The 17,103-nt window shown below is 58.1% G+C and overlaps 1 protein-coding gene across 1 annotated transcript; it reads right to left on the minus strand.

Moving 5' to 3' along the window:
* Window positions 1–113: 113 nt before the first annotated feature.
* On the minus strand, window positions 114–13,315 carry ADAMTS15 (ADAM metallopeptidase with thrombospondin type 1 motif 15). The gene is made up of 8 exons (XM_063417879.1): window positions 12,238–13,315; window positions 8,016–8,148; window positions 7,253–7,420; window positions 6,584–6,867; window positions 4,963–5,140; window positions 4,685–4,866; window positions 3,916–4,091; window positions 114–3,120 (listed from the first exon to the last, which is right to left on the minus strand). Exons 1-8 carry the CDS (start codon window positions 13,150–13,152, stop codon window positions 2,340–2,342), a joined length of 2,817 nt encoding a protein of 938 aa, XP_063273949.1. The 5' UTR covers window positions 13,153–13,315; the 3' UTR covers window positions 114–2,339.
* Window positions 13,316–17,103: the final 3,788 nt, after the last annotated feature.

Here is a 17,103-nt window from a genome sequence, read left to right on the forward strand (position 1 = left end):
GTTTTGTTCTTTAGTTAATGAGCTAACACTATAAAGATGTCAGGATCACAATAAGACAAGGAATGCCCTGCAGCCACCAACGAAACTCTCACAGGACCGTGTCCCCCCAGGTGTAACTTTAAATACAGATTTATTTCAGGTTTGCTACTGACGCACAAACAGCAGAGATCGATGTTCAGTATACATGGTATACACAAAGCAGCCAGAACCGTCGGCAGCTCCGTCCTTCTGCTGCACCCTCAGCAAAAGAACCACACACGAGGGATCCCTCCCCTCCTCGGGAATGGGGCTGACAATTTCTCGGTGGCTTAGAAGCCAGCTGTGGGATGGCAGGACACTACAGGGCAGCTCCACAGAGCTCTGTCCCCAGGGGAAAGCGCAGCGGGCTCAGATATGCAGGAAAACCGCCGGGAAAGGGGTGGTATGTTCATGGGAATGGAGACCTGGAAGGGATTTCCTAAGAACATTAACTCCCATTCCCTGCTGTGCAGAGCAACCACAACATCTGCTCCTGGCTCTGTGGAGCAGCGTGGAGACCTAAAATACGATTGTGTTGAAAGAGGCATCAGATCGATCCTCTGGGAGGATCCCTAGGGAGGATGAGCCCACAAACGTTGTCACAAGGAGTTTGAGAGCTGCTGGAAAGACCTAAGACGGGAACTCTCTTGCCACCTGTCCCATTTCTTGGCATTCTCACCTTGCCCACAGCTGGAGCCACCCAAGGGACAATGGAGTTTCCGTGTTTTATCCCCAAGGGACTGAACAAGCACAGCAGGCTCTAAGCCTCAACTTGATGAGAAGGCATCTTCTGCCCACCCAAAATCTGTGTCTCATCCCTAAAATACCGTTCTGCTGATCCCCGTAACTGCACAGCTTGACCCAGAAGCTTTGGCTTGCTCACAGTCACAGCTCATTGATTAAGAGGCACCTTCATCAAGTGACAAAGCAAAAAATTCAGTGGTGCCTGATGATTTGATCTGAGCAAGAGACCTCAGTGATAAATGGGGTTTGGGAGAGGTAAACCAGCCTCTGACCACAACTGGCAGGATGCTACAAAACCATCAGAGGTGCAGAATAACCTCAGAGGTACAGAACAACCTCAAATAACTGGAGGGGAAAATTGCTGTAGATGCTTTGCAGCAGCAAGAGGTTCGACAGTCCCTCTATCCCTGCATGCCTGAACCCCACTGAGCCCCTTTTCCCTCAGGAAAGCCAAAGACCCAAATTAATCTCCCTGTCCCTCAGCTCAAAAGAGATGCCAGGGAAGTCACCCCAGCTCTAAAGCAGCTCAGGATATCTCAGGGAGGCTTTACACAGAGGAAAAAGACACCAACCTGGTCAAAGGCTGGAGGCTATGGGATGTCTGGGCATGACATACTGGTCCCATTGAGCATTGAGCACCATTTCCAGAGCAAAGCAAAGTCTCAGTGACTGGGGGGGCTGCATCGGACCCTGTGGAACTACAGCACAGCTGCTTGTTGCTTTTCTGAAATGACAGCTCAAACCTCAGGTCCACTGTGATCCCTTTTAGCCTTGAAAAGCTTCAGGTGGACCAGGGTGTAAAGGAGCATCCAGACATTCACACAGCCCCATCCCAAAGCACCATAGGAAACCTCAGGCTGGTGAGATCCCCTGGGAATAACACCGGCCCTGCTGTGCAAGGTTTACATCCATCAGGAGGGGAGGAAAGAGGTTAAAAAAATACAGAGTTAAGCACCATAAAATTTACACTGGTCGGGTCATAAACACGAGGAGAGAATGAAAATAAAGCCACCACCTTCCAGCCTGGCCCAGGGATGCTGCTGGGACAACAAAGTCCCACCAGCAAGCCCTGGAGGCGTCGGTCCCAGCGCTTCATCGCACCGGTGGTCGTTGCATTGGTAAATCCTTTTGGTCCCGTTCAGCATGAGTGTTGGGGGAGTCCAGGGAGAAGGGAGGTAGGGTTGGTCCCGGGAAGGTGGGGGCAGGCTTCATCTGTGCAATTTAGGGGCATCTCCCTGCCTGCACCACAGATCCGTCACAGGCAGTGACGATGCTCCTCGTTTCCATCTGTCCCCCAGCTCCCACTCCACCGGTGGTTTCCGTGTCGTTCAGTGGCTTCGAGGTAGATGTTCATTCCCGCTCTGTCTCCAAGCGACCTGGTCGGTAAAAGCCCTCTCTCCCAGGCGCGTGGGGTTGTCCCCACACTCAGGTCCCTTTGTTTTCCCATTTTTCTCTTATTTTTCCCCCTTTTGCTATGTGCTATGGACATCTCCCCCACACCCAACCTCCGGCTGCCGCTCGGCTGCCTTCAGCCATAGGAACACCGCGCCCTTCCTGGCAGGCACCCCTCGACCTGCTCAGCACGGCCTCAAGGTGCAGAAATCCAGCTCCTGCGGCTTCCTCCGAAAATTGCAACTCTCCCGGGGCAGCAGGCGCCCGGTCGGCACCAAGCACTTCAACGCCCTTCTCTTGAAGCCCCGGCCGCAGCTCTTGGAGCAGGGGGACCAGGGTCCGGCTTCCCAGGCCGGGCAGGGCTCCCCACAGAGCCGGACGTCGGCGGGGCGCTGCGCCGCGTCGCACTCGGCGGCGGGCTGGCCGTAGGAGTCGCGGCACGCCACCGAGCGCTTCTGCAGGCCGTCGCCGCAGGAGACGGAGCAGGCCTCCCAGCCGCCCACCGCCCACTTGTAGGAGGGCCGCTTGTAGCTCGGCCTACCGCCATCCAAGCGGTTGGACAGGCTGAGGACGCTGTTGTTGAGGTCCGGCGGGGCCTTGCCCTCCTTCTTGTAAGAGGACTTGTCCTCCTTGCTCTCCTTGGGGAGGTAGAAGGAGTAGCGCACCCGAGGAGGGGTCATCTTCCCCACGGAGAGCACCTCCAGAGTCAGGGGCTCCTGGATGGGCTTGAAGGCCTGGAGGCTCTCGACGGCGGTGCCGGTGCCGCTGTAGCGCAGGACGCTGCCCTTCACCATCAGGTCCCTCTCGACGGCCGAGACGATGAAGTGGCCGTTCAGCAGGTACTTGCCCTGCGCGTTCTTCAGCGCCAGGTAGTTGTCGTCGCTGACGAGCCCCTTGTAGCCGCGCTGCCGGATGTCGATGTTGGAGGCGCCCGCGGGGATCACCACCACGAAGTTGTAGCCGTGCCTGGAAGAGAGGAGCGGGCAGGGCGGGGCATCAGGCACAAGGACACGGTGAGTTATTGAGCCCTCTGCTGCAGCAGTGTGTCTGAGTAACTTGGAATACACAGTGCCCCAGCCAAACTACCACCTGTAGGTGTTCGCTGGTGTTATCAGCTCTTTTGGAACATATCAAGGTTATGGAGACATAAAGTGTTCTAAAAATAAGAAGAGCCTGAGAAACTGACTACCAAGAAGGCAAAACCTAGATAAAGGAGGCACAGCATGATGATGGACTTCAACCAGTTAGGTGTCCTGAAGGGTGTGTGCTGGGTGCATGGACAAGACACAGCAAGCAATCAAACAATGATGAATGCATGAACAGGCAGCTTAGAATCTATAACTACCTTAATGTAAACAATAAATGGCTTCTGCTCAATCATATTGGTTGGTAGTACAGAGGTCCTGATCTCCTGCACTCTACTGCTGCAGCCCTGAGATCCTCCCACCCCTACGTTTGTCTTCTTCCCATGAAGATCATTTTGAATCTCTTCGCTGCGCTGAGTTTTGTCTGGGCTGATGTCACCCAGTTACAAGAAAATACTTCAGCCCCTCTGGCTCAACAGCAGAAGTCAACAGAACCTTAAACGTGCTTCTCCTTCAGAGCCAGCCCAGGTGTCTGTGCAGTGATGTACACGAGCACCAGCAGAGTTTGTTCAGGAAAGATTTATCTCGTCACCATCTCCACAACCTTCCTGCATTCCCCACACCAAAACACAGAGCTGGGAATAGGGGAAGCGTTCAGGGTAGGAGAAATACTCACATGGGTTTGGTGAACAAGCCTGAGACCTTCTTGCAGCTCTTGTTGTCTCCTCCGCAGACGCTGCATTTGTCAAACTTCTTCTTGGAGCCCAGCTTCCCATCACAGCCTGCCTTGATGCATTTGCCCTGGACACAGACCGAAGTGGAGTCCGGGGAGCAAGGGGTGCCATCCACAACCTAAACCAGGTGAGCAAAACAAGCTGCTGCATTTCCCCCACACCTCCCGAGGCCTCCCAGCTGTGTCCATCCCACCCCAATCCATCTGACAGGTGCTGAGGAGATGCCAGCAGGCAACACGTCACTCTTTGCTCACATTCTGCTTCGCAGGCAGGATTTTGGGGTCTCTGAGAAGAGATGGATGGGACTACATCCCTTTTCTGCTCCCATCTGTAGGATTTCCTGCCTTTTCCATTGCAGGGAATGAGCTGCACAGGAGACACTGCCAACACCATCCCGCTCAGTCCCATGCCTGGATGTCCACCCTGTCCTGCCCATTGCTTCTCCAGTACCCAAACTATCATCCTCTATCCCAGGGCGACAGGAACGTGCCAGAGGCACCTTTACAAGACGTAAAAATGTCATCTTCCAGAGGAAGACCCTCCATGGACCAACTCCAGCCCCAAGCTGATTCACACCAGACTGGTGGACTCCCCTCCTCTACCACCTCATCTAACACCATCCACCCAGCCAACAAGGAAACTCCATTCATTTCCAGGAGCACTGGAGCCACCCCACAGTCCAGGCACTGACCCTGGGGGCCTCTCACCAACCTTGGGTGCCAGCACATAGAAGTAGCCGGTGCCGTTAGCCCGGCAGATGAGCTTGCACTTATCCCGGGGCGAGACTCCGGAGTACTTGGGGACCCAGGAGACGGAGGCAGTGAGGCGGTTCGTGCTGTGGCTGTAGCCATTGAAAGCCTCGCACTGTTCCTCGCGGAAGCTCTTCCCCGGCACTGAAAACAACAGGGACACGGTGTTGGGCACCAGCCTGGACCTCCAGCTCTGGTTTCCCAGGGTCGCTGCAGCCCACGCCGAGCTGCAGCCCTTACCTGCAGCGGCGCAGGGCTCCAGGTTGCAGGAGCGGTACTTGACGCGGATGCCCTCGCAGTAGGAGCCGCCGTTGGCCGGCGCGGGGTCGGTGCAGTCCCGCCTGGCCAGCTGCACGCCGCCGCCGCAGGTGCGCGAGCACGGCCCGTACGGCGCCCAGCGCGCCCAGCCACCGTCCACCTGCAGGGATGGACAGCACGGGGCGCTGCAAACCCCCGTCTCCACTGCCCTGCCATCTCCATCTCCACCCCCCTGCCATCTCCACCACCCGCCATCTCCAGCCCCCTGCCGTCTCCACCGCCCTGCCGTCTCCACCGCCCTGTCGTCTCCATCCCCCTGCCTCTCCACCTCCCTGCCATCTCCACCGCCCTGCCATCTCCGAGCCATCCCTGCGGAATGGAAACCTCCACCCGCCCACAGACCTTCCTTGTGAGGGGAATTCGAGGGGGGGATGCTGATCTGGGGGGGATATCTCTGATCCAAGGGGTGGATGTCTCTGTGGGGACCAGTGGCAGGACCCAAGGGAGTGGTCTGAAGTCCAAGGGAGGGTTAGGTTGGATATCAGCAAAAGGTTCTTCCCCCAGAGGGTGCTTGCGCTCAGGAGCAGGCTCCCAGGGAAGTGCTCACAGCCCCAAGGCTGACACAGCTCAAGAAGCGTTTGGACAATGCTCTCAGGCCTGTGGTGTGACTCTTGGGAATGGTCCTGAGCAGGGCCAGGAGCTGGACTCAATGATCCTTGTGGGTCCCTTCCAACACAGCAAATTCTGTGAAACCTGCCCAGGGCTGGCTGGAGCAGAGCAGGCTCACTCCTTGAGAAATACATGATACCCACAGGATCTCCTGCTCTTCCCACAGGAAAGAGCAACTCCTGCTCTTCCCTCACTGTGCCCATGGGTCTCCACCATCGGGAGATTGGGGATATCTCAGCCAGTACCTGCTCAGAGTGACCCTGAGGGGTGTTTTTGGGGCTCCTGGCACAGGCACTCACCCTGTACTCACTGAGTGACCCTCTGGGGTGTTTTGGGGCTCCTGGCACAGTACTCACCCTGTACTCACTGAGTGACCCTGCAGGGTGTTTATGGATCTCCCGGCACAGGTACTCACCCTGTACTCACTGAGTGACCCTGCAGGATGTTTTTGGGGCTCCTGGCACAGGTACTCACCCTGTACTCACTGAGTGACCCTGTGGGGTGTTTTTGGGGCTCCCGGCACAGGTACCCTGTACTCACTGAGTGACCCTGTGGGGTGTTTTTGGGGCTCCCGGCACAGGTACCCTGTACTCACTGAGTGACCCTGTGGGGTGTTTTTGGGGGCTCCCGGCACAGGTACCCTGTACTCACTGAGTGACCCTGTGGGGTGTTTTTGGGGGCTCCCGGCACAGGTACTCACCCTGTACTCACTGAGTGACCCTGAGGGGTGTTTTTGGGGCTCCCGGCACAGTACTCACCCTGTACTCACTGAGTGACCCTGCAGGATGTTTTTGGGGCTCCTGGCACAGGTACTCACCCTGTACTCACTGAGTGACCCTGCAGGATGTTTTTGGGGCTCCTGGCACAGGTACTCACCCTGTACTCACTGAGTGACCCTGCGGGGTGTTTTTGGGGCTCCCAGCACACTACTCACCCTGTACTTGCTGACGTTGTGCCTCTCCACGCAGGCGCCCCGCAGGCAGAAGCGCCCGTCGCCGCAGGCGGTGCCGTCGGCCCAGGGGAAGTGCCGGGTCTGGCAGACGATCTGCCCGCGCGCCTTCCCCGTGCACCACAGCTTGGCACAGAACTGCATGTAGGGGCAGGGCTTGGAGCCCACCCCGAAGGCCAGCTCGCACTGCTGGTTCAGGCTGTAGCTCATCCCCGGCAGGTCTTCGGGCAGAGGGATGGGCTTGGCAGGCTGGTCCAGCAAGCAGTCGCCTGCAGGAGTGGGGAGAGGGGCTCTACCGGGTGCTGGGGGGTTGTATGGGGCACAGCGGGGAGGGAAAGCACTGCTGCAGGGAGATGAGGGAGAGGGTGGGCCAAAACTGCCACAGGGATCCCTCAATCGGTGATTCCACCTCCTGGGGATGCCTTGGAGCTCTGCCAGCAGCCTGAGTGCAGGTGGCACTGCTGGGGACACCCAGGAGGTCTGGACCCGACAGAAATGCTGCCAACGTCCCATTCCCTTCTAAATTTGTTTCCAGAGCCAGGAGAGGAAGAGCTCTACAGCCAACCACCTTTTCCCAGTAAACACCTGCAGGGGTAGACCCTGCTCCTAGGGGACAGGGACACGGGTGGGGGGTGAGGGGCACAGGGGGCTCACCGTGGCCGCTGTCCAGGAAGTCAGTGATGATGGCAGCGCTGCAGGCTGACCAGGGGTTGGCACGGTCGATCTGGATGAGGGTGGGGGACATCATGTGGTTGGTCTTCAGCCGGCCAAAGACCTCCTCACAGGCCTTCACGTTGTCGTGGGGCATGTTGAACACGTGGCCTGGGGGTAGGATGAGGGAGGCAGCATGAATAACCCAGCACAGCATGGGTTATTGGAACCCATAAGGAGGAACCTCCCCCAGATTCTTTCAGGGGTGACTGAGACATGGAGTGGGGCAGACCCTTGTGAGGATGGCAGCTGTGGACAGCCCAGAAGAGTCAGCAAACATTCCAGCTCTCTCCTGGATGCCTCATGCACATGGAAAGCACGCAGCAAAGGAAGGGCGAGGGAAATTGTGAAGAGGAGGTGAAAGGATATTTCAGCTCTTGCCCTGCTATGTCCTCCCTCCCAGAGGCAGGTGTGCCCTCTGCCTGTTATTTCAGGACTTCTGAATCCTGGAATCCCAGAGCAAAGCCTTTTGCTTCCTCAGCAGCTATTTCAGGACTCCTGAACCCTGGGAACCCAGAGCAAAGCCCTTTGCTTCCTCAGCAGCCCTTTCCCACCAGGCTCAGGAGGAGTCTCTACCCAAGGCAGAGTTTCCCTATGACCAGTTACCGCCTGTTGTTTCATCCCAGAGGGTGAAACCAGGGCTACCCTGAACCTTGGCAGCTCCTGGGAGTCCCCCCGAGAGGAAGAGGAGGGCTGGGAGCCTTACCCAGCTCGTGGGCGGTGGTGAAGGCCGAGGGCAGCCCGTCGTCCTCGATGACGGAGCAGCTGCGCTTGGGGTCACACATGGTGCCCACGTCTGCCATCCCCAGCGTGTCACAGGTGGTGGCACCACACAGGTCCTGCCAGTCACAGAGGGAAGGGGTTAGTCCTGGGGACAGCACAACAGTCACAGGTCACAGTTCCCCTTTCCCACCTCATCCCTGGCCCCCCAAGGGGAGCTACAGAAAGCCCAAAGGAATGGGAACCACACCAGGATACGGAGGCAGGAAACCTCAATCCTGACCCAGCCCAGGCTGCAACAGTGTGTCTGCACTTAACCCTGGCACCAGGGATGTGTGTAGCATCCTGCCCTGCCTTCAGCAACAGCTTTTCCTACCCAAACAGCTCCTCTGGCCAGGGTGGAGCTGGTTTTGTCACAGGGGAGCCAGTCTGGTTCCCTCTGTCTAGAGTGTGAGCTCAAGGACTAGACCCAGGTGGGTGGACAGGAATGCATCTGGCCTTGGTCTCAGGGCTGAGCCACCTCTCAACCTCATTTCTCAGCTTCTTCCAAGGAACAACAAAGCCCTGGACCAGGTCCAGAGGTTTCCAAGGCTAAAGAAAGTGCTCCTGCCTCTCTAAGACACTCAGCAGCCATGCCTCAAGGAGCAACCAAGCCCAGCTGATCAAAGGAGGAACCAGCCCAGGCTTCCATTCCCAAACTGAGGACAGCCAGATCCTACGGAGATGTTGCCAGCAGAGAGGCTGGGAAGGGTCTCATCAGAGGCAGATCTGCCCTTCCCCAGGTGCTCGTGCTAGAAAATCCTCCATTTAAGACACAGTGATGCTGCAGCCTGGCAGTAACCTTGTTCCAGGAGCTCCCTTCCCCTGCAGGGGTGTGGTTTTGGTTTGGGAGGGCTGGAGCATCCTCCTCCCCTCCCCTGGTGCTGCCCTGGAGCTGCAGGGGAGGCCACTCAGTGGGCACGGAGCTGTTTTCCACATGAAAAGAAAAGTGAGGGACTCGCTGGGCACTCCCATGCTATAAATAAGTGTGATTCATGCTCAGCACTCGCCCGGCCAAAGCGCCTGGGTTGCTCAAAATCCTGCAGGAGCTGCTCTGCCAATATTTCCAGCGAGGTTTCCAAGCTGAAGGCATTCCCGTGCAGGCAGGTTCAGCCGTGGGTAAATAACAGTCCTGATGACTTCAGAGAGCCCCAGCCAGGGCTGAGATGGCTTTAACAGGAGACCTGGGGCTACGGAGCGTGGAGGCACCGGGATCTCCAGAGAGGTGACGTGAAGAAACGTCTGGGTCTGCACTGGTGGTGGAAAACCCCATCAAAGAACTGGGTTCAGCGCTTTGCTCTGCAGTTTTCCTGACCGGCTGGGACCCTGCTGCATCCCTGATCCCATCGTGCATCCGTGTCAGCAGGGAGAGGAGCTGCCAGCCCCCCGTTGTGTTGGCACTGATGGGCACAGGTTGATCAGTGGTGCTGGCAAACCCAGGTGCAGAGTCCCAGTCCCAAAACACAACCAGGACCCAGTGCCATGGCCAGGCTGAGCCAGCCCAGGGGTGCAGCTTGCCCAGGACCCCCTGCCCGTGCTCTGAGCAGCACTGGGGCCTGGGGGTGAGGATGGGGCAGGGGGAGGAACGTCACAGCCTCACACTCGCAGCTCCCTCACTGCTCCCTGCTCTTTGAAGAGCTCTTTCCTCGCCAGCACAGCGAGCTTTGGCTGCCAGCCCAACACCTGCACTGACACACTGACCCACTTCTCGCTCTGAGCCTCGCTGGGACACACAGCCAGCGCCTCCTCAGGGGGATTTCCCTCCCTCCCCAGCACAGCCTGGGGACGCCAGGCAGAACCTCTGGGCTTTAATGAGAGGTCCTGATCGCCCACCTGAACACCTCCCACAGCCCTGCCAGGTGTTGAGGCTGCTCAGGAGGGGAGCAGAGAGAAAAGGAAGAGGTTTAGGGTGGGGAAGCACTGTGCAAGGAGCCGGCTCTGCCTTTGCTCAGGTATCCCCCCGTGCTGGCACAGACACAGGGAGGATGCTTGGTCCCCCAAGGGGCTGCAAGCAACCTGCTCAGTGCATCAGCACTCTCCTGCCAGCCTGACCTTCCTACATGGGACCTTCCAAGGCTTTTCTTCATCCCTTGTGAACTTCTCAAGACGTTCCACAGGTCAGTTAGGGGGATCCTTGTGGCTCATGCATTAATTCACCTGCTCAGAGTCATAAGCACTCTCCCTGCCACGGAGGCTTCCTGTGTGCATCCAAAGCAACCCCAAAAAGCTGAGGCTTGAGCTGCAGTTTCCAAATCCCCCCACGTGCTTGGCTGCAGCCGAGTGTTCCTTCATGCACCATCCCTTGGGTTTTACAGCAAAGCAAAGATGCGCAGCAAACGTTTGCAGTGTGACACCAAGGTCCAGGAGGGGTGGGAGGAATGGACAAGCCCTTTGCCATGGTGAGCAGGGAGATTTCCAGGAGGCAGGAGGACAGCTGGAGGCTGGATGCTCTGCAGGACCCTCCAACAAGCAGTGGCTCAGGCAGGAAGGGAATCTGCACCACCAGCTGATCAGGACTGAGCTTCCCAAAGGCAAATCCATCACGATGTTGGAAGGGAGCAAATCCAAGCAGTAAAAGAGCCCCATTCGTCAGCAACTCATTGACACAACTGAAAACTGCCTATCAACCAGCCTGAAATTTAAGTTGGGGGCTTATGTAACAGCTTTTTGGCAGGAAGATAAGCTTCGGGATGTCAGGGGACCACAGATGGATGCACTCAAGGAAGGCAGATGTCTCCCTGACCGTGTGCCTTTGCATGGAGCTTGCTTTGGGATTTCAGGAATGGATGGTTTAGCAATGTGTAAAAAATGCAGCCCAGACGTGATCCACATCTTTTGAATCGCTGGGACCGACTCTGTCCCACGTGCAGCTCCAGTGACCTCACTGGGTTTCCACCAGAGGTGTCAGCAGTGTCCTCCTCTTCGAGCTGCTCCAGCAGCCTGGGCTTCCATCCTGTCTGTGCTCCCACAGGATTTACAGCTGGCCCGGGGTGGGGGGACAAGAGGACGCACAGGACAAGATCTCACACGTCCTGCACAGCATCATTCCTGCTCCAGGCTGTTGTCAGCCCAGGCCAGGGACAGCTGAACTGAGCTGGATGCTGTATCCTTCCCACCCACAAGTGCTGGACCTGGAAAAATGTTTGGGGAATGGTCTCCCTGCCGCTGAGGGGAGTTCCTCACCTATCCCTAATCCAAAAACATCTGGGCAGGGATAGTGGAAGGAGAAAATGCAAGGAGCCTTTTCTGCCAAAGCCTGCTGCAGCCAGGATAGGACGTGACTGTCCCCTCCAAGGGGGGCTCATCCTCCTCCCATCCCATCAGTGATTTTGGGATGCAGGCCCTGGACTGATGTCCACACTGAGACAGGACTAGGGGGAAGGAGGAACAATGGGGAGAGGCTGTGGGAGCTTCAGTGTCACCCAGTTTGTGGGGGTGGGAGGATGCAGAGTTCACCCCACATCACCCCGGAGCCATGCCAAAGGCAGCTCCAAGCCTCTCTCCCACCACAGGGATGCGGGCAGCCCACGGCAGGGGTGGCAGTGGCTCTCCCCTCTCCCCCACTCGAGGGCTGCAGCGCTGGCTGAACCTCTGGTGCTTCACTGCCAGCCCTGAACCGGGTCCATGCAGCGCAGCCAGTGCTGAGGAGAGGTCCAGGTTCTCAGGAGGTTCTCGTGCATGAGTCAGAGCGAGCAGGGAGAGGTTTATTTCTTGGCAGGTGGCACAGTGAGCTCTTCCCAGCTGGGGAGGGGGAAGCGGGACCACGCTCCTCCTCTTCTGGGCTCAGACCTCTCACTTCAGGGTGCACGCCAGAGCCGCGGGGCACTCGCTGCCAAGCCCCTGCACGGCGGCAGGAGGCAGAGCAGCAGGTCCCTGCCCGCGGGGCAACCTGCCTTCAGACACCTCCCAGCCTCTCTCACCCCATGGCAGGGACTTTTCCAGGCTGCTGGCCAAAACCTGCCCAGGGGACAGCAAGGGCTGCCCCAAGCCGGCTTGCTCCATGCCTTGCACCCCCCGCCCCAGCACCTGAGAGTGGAGGCTCCCTGGGAATGAGGGATCAGCCTCGGGCACAACCTCCCCCACCATGCACACAGTGGCAGAACGCCTCAGCCCGGGGCAGGGCTGTGACAGGGGGGGACAGCTCCTCTGGGCCACCCCCCTGCACCCACCTGCTTGGTGAAGAGGATGGCGGTGTCCCAGTACTCGGGGTGCTTGTCGCTGACCTTGTTCCACTTCTTCTGCCAGGCGCAGAAGTTGCGGAGGGTGAGGGCGGCATTGCTGGTGACTTTGGGCCCCTTGTCATCCTGCCCGATGAGGAGGAACTTCACCACGGAGATCTGGATGGGGTTGCGGATGCTGGGGTGCTTGTAGAGGCGGGCGGCCGTGGCCATCAGGGTGAGCAGGTAGTGCTCGAGGTCATCCCCGTGGAACTTCACCATCGACTCGTCGGCCACCACCAAGGTCTCCACGTACCGCGGGACGGAGGCGAAGCGCTTGGCCCGACCGCCTTTGCCCCCCGCACGCCCCCGGTACTTGTCTAGCGCCTGCAGCACGCCGGGGGTGAGCCCGGAGCCCACGGCGCAGCGGGATGCTCCGGCCCCGACGGGGCGGCCGGGGCTGCGGCGCTGCAGGCGATGGAGCCCCCCGGCCGCGGCCCCCGCCAGCGGGCTGATCAGGTACTCGGCTCCCCGGTAGCCGAAAGCCCCCCGGAGCCCCCCGCAGAGGCTGAGGGCGGCGAAGGACTCGCGCTCGGCGTTGACATCCCCCGAGTAGAAGCAGTGGCGGAGCGCGGGCAGCGGGCGGGCGGCCGCCCCCAGGTAGTGCGCGGCGAAGGCGGGCGCGATGAAACGCGCGTCGGGGGAGAGGTGGAGGTAGAAATCCTCCCCGAACGCCGAGAGCTGGATCACCACCGCCTGCCCGCCCCGGGGGGGCTCGGCCGGGCCCCCCCTGAAATAAGCCGGCCCGTTGATGTCGGGGTCCAGGCGCAGGGGGGTGACCAGCGCGGAGTCGGGGTCCGGGGGTGCCCCCGAGGTGAGGCTCAGCCCCGGGGCGCCCAGCAGCAGCAGCGGCAGCAGCGGCAGCATCGTCTCGGCGGCCTCAGGCCGGCGGCATCGGGGTTCGGGGGAGGCGCGGGGGGGAGAAAGCAGGACCCGGCCCCCCCCTTCCTCCCTGCTCCTCCTCCTCCTCCTCCTGGACCCGCGGAGGCTGGAGGAGCGCAGCGGCCCCGCCGGTACCTGCTGAGCGGGGCGCACCGCGCTTTTATAGCGCGGGAGCGGGGCGCGGCTTGGCCCCGCCGCAGCCACTCCGGGGCGGGGGCCGGAGCCCGGCGGGGCCGAGCGGGGCCGGCGGAGGAGCCGAGCGGAGCCGGGAGGGAACCGCGCTCCGCCCGGGGCTGCCGCCGCCTCCCCGGGGCGGAGCGGGGTGGGGGCGGCACCGCCGTGAGGACGGGGGGGGATGGAGAGATGGGGTGGGATGGGGATGGAGTGATGGGGTGGGATGGGGATGGAGTGATGGGGTGGGACGTGGGTTTGAGATGGGGTGGGATGGGATGGGATGTGGGCTTGAGGTGAGGTTGTATAGAGGATGGGATGAGATGGGATGGGATGTGATGGGATTGAGGAGTGGGATGGGATTGTGTAGGATGGAACGGGATGCTGGGGTTGGAACAGGATGGAGTAAGGGGTGGGATGAGGTGAGATGAGGCAGGACAAGGGGTGGGATGGGACAGGATGGGATGGGTGCTGGGATGGAATGAGGTGGGGTGTGGGGGTGGGTGGATAGGATTGGGGTGTCAGATGGGACGGAGTGGGAAGAGATCCTCTTCACTTTTATTCCTGCAGCCCCCCAGGGATGCTCCCATCTGCCAGGCTCCCTCCTGCCACTCTCCAGTTTTTCTGAATCCTGCTCTAAGCCAAGGCATGGAGCTCTGTGACCCCGAGGGGAGGGGGCCTCTGGTTACAACAGGAGTGTGCAGGGAAGATAAAAGGTCATAGAATCATTGAGTCATGGAATAATTTGGGTTGGAAGGGAACTTTAAAGGTCAGCTATTCCAGCCCTCCATTCTCTGCTCCCTGCTGGTATTTGGGACAGTTCAGTGGAGTGGGGAACCCGCTATTTGGCAGCTGAGGCCTGAGCTCCCAGCTTTATTCAGGAAGATGTTTTCCACAGCTCAGGGGTGTCTAGCACTGAGATCTGGGCTGTGCCCCTCCATGCACCTCCAGACCTGCCGCCCCAGTGTGACACTGCCCCAACCATTCCTGCACTCACACCAGGGGGATCCCTGTGCTCCCCAGAAAAGCAGCTCCCCGGGCACCCCACTCCACCCCACCCTCATTCAGGGGCTCCAGCTGGGGGGCAAAAGGCAATTTCCACTTCTAGCTCAGCCTCTCTTCATCCCTGACCACCAAAATGCACTCCAGAGGTGTTAATATCTGCAGTATTCTCTCCTGAGAACACAGCACAACCTGTGTGGAGCACGTGGGAATTCCCCATACTCACCAAACACAGGGATCACCAGAACAGCCTGGGGAGGACACTGGGGCTGCTCTTGGGAGGCAGAGAGAGCTCACTGTGGATGGGAGTTTTGGAGAGCAGTGAAGAGACCTCAGCAACAACCTGTACTGAGGAACAGATTGATCAGCACCAAACCACAGTTTGGTTTAGTGGTAAATTTAAGGTCTGTCATGGACAAGCTGGCTTTGATGTGATTTCAGCACAGGCTGAAATCCCTTGAAATCCAAGCACAGCTGAAAGATGTGTGCATGTATGGAACAGAATCCAAGGTTATTGCCTAAGCCCACAGCCCACAGCCCACAGCCCACAGCCCACAGCCCACAGCCCACAGCCCACAGCCCAGCTTGTTCTGCTCTCAGTGCATCCCCATGCTGTGGTTTGCTCAGTCGTGTGCCTTGCAGCTGAACTTGTGACCCAAAAAACCCCATCTGACTGCACTGGGCTGAGGGAATCAGGAATTTTGTCTGCTGGCAGAAGTGCAACGTGCCCAGTGATGTTGGTAATGGGCAGCCCAGGGAGTGGAGGAGCAAGGGAAGAGGGACACAGTCTTGAGCATCTCGAGGTGCCAGGAGGGAATTTCCCCTTCCCACGGCCTTGCTCTGCCCAGCAGGATGAGTTTCTCCACAGCCCACAGCAGCATCCAGAACGCCACAGGCTCCCAGAGCTGCCACCAGCCTAGAGGCCATCGAGCCAGAGTTAGTCACTGCTGCCCTGAGCTTCAGCCCCTCCATCTGGGACCTCTCATCAAGAGGATGAGTCAAACCAAGCTGGCAGGAACTTTATCTCCAGCCTGGAGAACACTTGATTGCCTCCTGATGGGGAAAGGCAGGCAGGACATGTGAGTGGTTTGGGCTGGGACCTGCCAGACCCCCCCAGCACGGGACGTGCCGTGTCCCGTGGTGCTGAGGGGGTGCCAGCAGCCATGGGCTGGAAACACGAGGATGGATCAGCTGGATGCTCCATCCCAGCCTCCCCAAGCCTCCCTCTGAACAGCTGAGAATCCCCAACCCCAAGGCAGGTTGCTCTGCTTGCAAACCAAACCGTCTGCTGCTTCACTCCCCTGCCCAGGGAAAGCTGTGGGCTGCAAGGAGCACGTCCTGGTCACCCTTTCCAGGCAGCTCCAGAGGGTACAGGAACATTTCAGAGCACCCCATGAAAGAAGGAGGCACATTTTTATTTTAGTTTTCCTCTTGCTCGAGGACGTGATGTGATTTTTCTCTCTGGGGACAAAGCAGCAGCTGCCTGCACCCCACCCCTGAAGGAAGGAGCTGGTCCAGGTGACACCCTGGTGTCACTTCACATCCTTCCAGGTGCTCCTCACACCCTGCAGTCTGTCTGGGTTGGATGGAAATGGGATGAATTTGTGGGACTTGGAAGGAAAGCACACAGAAAGCAGGGCATGGAGATGGAGGAGGCCTTTGGAACACCCTGAGCAGCTACAGATAGTGAAATATATCAAGGTATGTAAGGTGGATTCTGCTTCTACTTTGATTTTGATCTAGAAATCACTTTAAGGTAAAGCCTAGCTCACTCAGAATTAATCCACTGCTCACTCTGACCTGGAAACATCCGTGTGAGCTGGTCTGCAGTGCGGATCCTCCTTCTCCCACCTCCCTCTTACTTCATCCCAAGCATCTTCAGGAAGTACCACATTAATTTGTTTCTTTTATTCCTCACTGCGATGCAAATGTATTCATTTTAAAATACAAAAACAGTAAAAAATAACCACCTCAAACCTCACATATCTCTTGGATGTTCCAGTTCACACAAGAAATTGTTTTAAATAGACCATCTGAGAATGTTAGGCCAGAGATAGAGCAGAAAGGTGGTACAGGCAGGGAAAACTGCCCCTCAAGCACTGGATTTTGGCTAAAATGTTGGCATGTCAGAGGCTTGGGCTCTCACCCAAAAATCCAGGCTGTGCTCTCCCAACTCCCCATCACCTGGGCAGGAAGGAAGACCATCTCCAGGGACTGAGGATGAGTCTAAAACCCCAATTTTAGTTTTAGTGCACTGTTAATTGGCTTTCCAGGAAATAAAGGCTTGGAGAAAAAAAATCTAGCTGCATCTAGGTGGGTGATTGAGGGTGAGATACACAAGAAACCTGAGCATGTGGAGGAGTCAGCAACCTAAAACTGCCCCATCCTCGGACCAGGAAGATGCTGAATTTAATTAGCTTTATTCTGACTGCATGGCAGGACAGGAGGTGGGCAGGGTGCTCCTCCTGGGGCTCCCCACACCGTCCTACACATCAGGGATGGGATAGAAGAGGAGCTATGCTTTGGAGCTCTTCAAGCACACATCTCTGTGTCCCACAACAAAAATCAAACCAGGCTGCTCCCCCTGTGCACAGGAGGCAGGGGAGGAGGGCCCCTGTGCCTTGTTCATCCCTGTTGCCCTCTCACAATGCCCTGACACTTAATGTCACCTCTGGAATCTGGGAGGGCTCCCAATGGGAACACCATGGTACACTGGAAAAAGCGATGTAACTCCTGGTTTTGCACCATTTCCAGCGGGTATTG

The sequence above is a fragment of the Prinia subflava genome, chromosome 22, assembly GCF_021018805.1.
Source record: "Prinia subflava isolate CZ2003 ecotype Zambia chromosome 22, Cam_Psub_1.2, whole genome shotgun sequence".
NCBI classification, from domain to species: domain Eukaryota; kingdom Metazoa; phylum Chordata; class Aves; order Passeriformes; family Cisticolidae; genus Prinia; species Prinia subflava.

Bases quoted from the DNA above. Each gene is read 5' to 3' on its own strand.
- ADAMTS15 (XM_063417879.1), bottom strand. From the start codon at position 13,152: ATGCTGCCGCTGCTGCCGCTGCTGCTGCTGGGCGCCCCGGGGCTGAGC. The intron at 5,141-6,583 runs GTGAGTAGTGTG...CCATCCCTGCAG, and splicing joins ACAACGTCAGCAAGTACAGG to GTGGACGGTGGCTGGGCGCG. The intron at 3,121-3,915 runs GTGAGTATTTCT...CCTCTCTTCCAG, and splicing joins GGCTTGTTCACCAAACCCAT to GCACGGCTACAACTTCGTGG.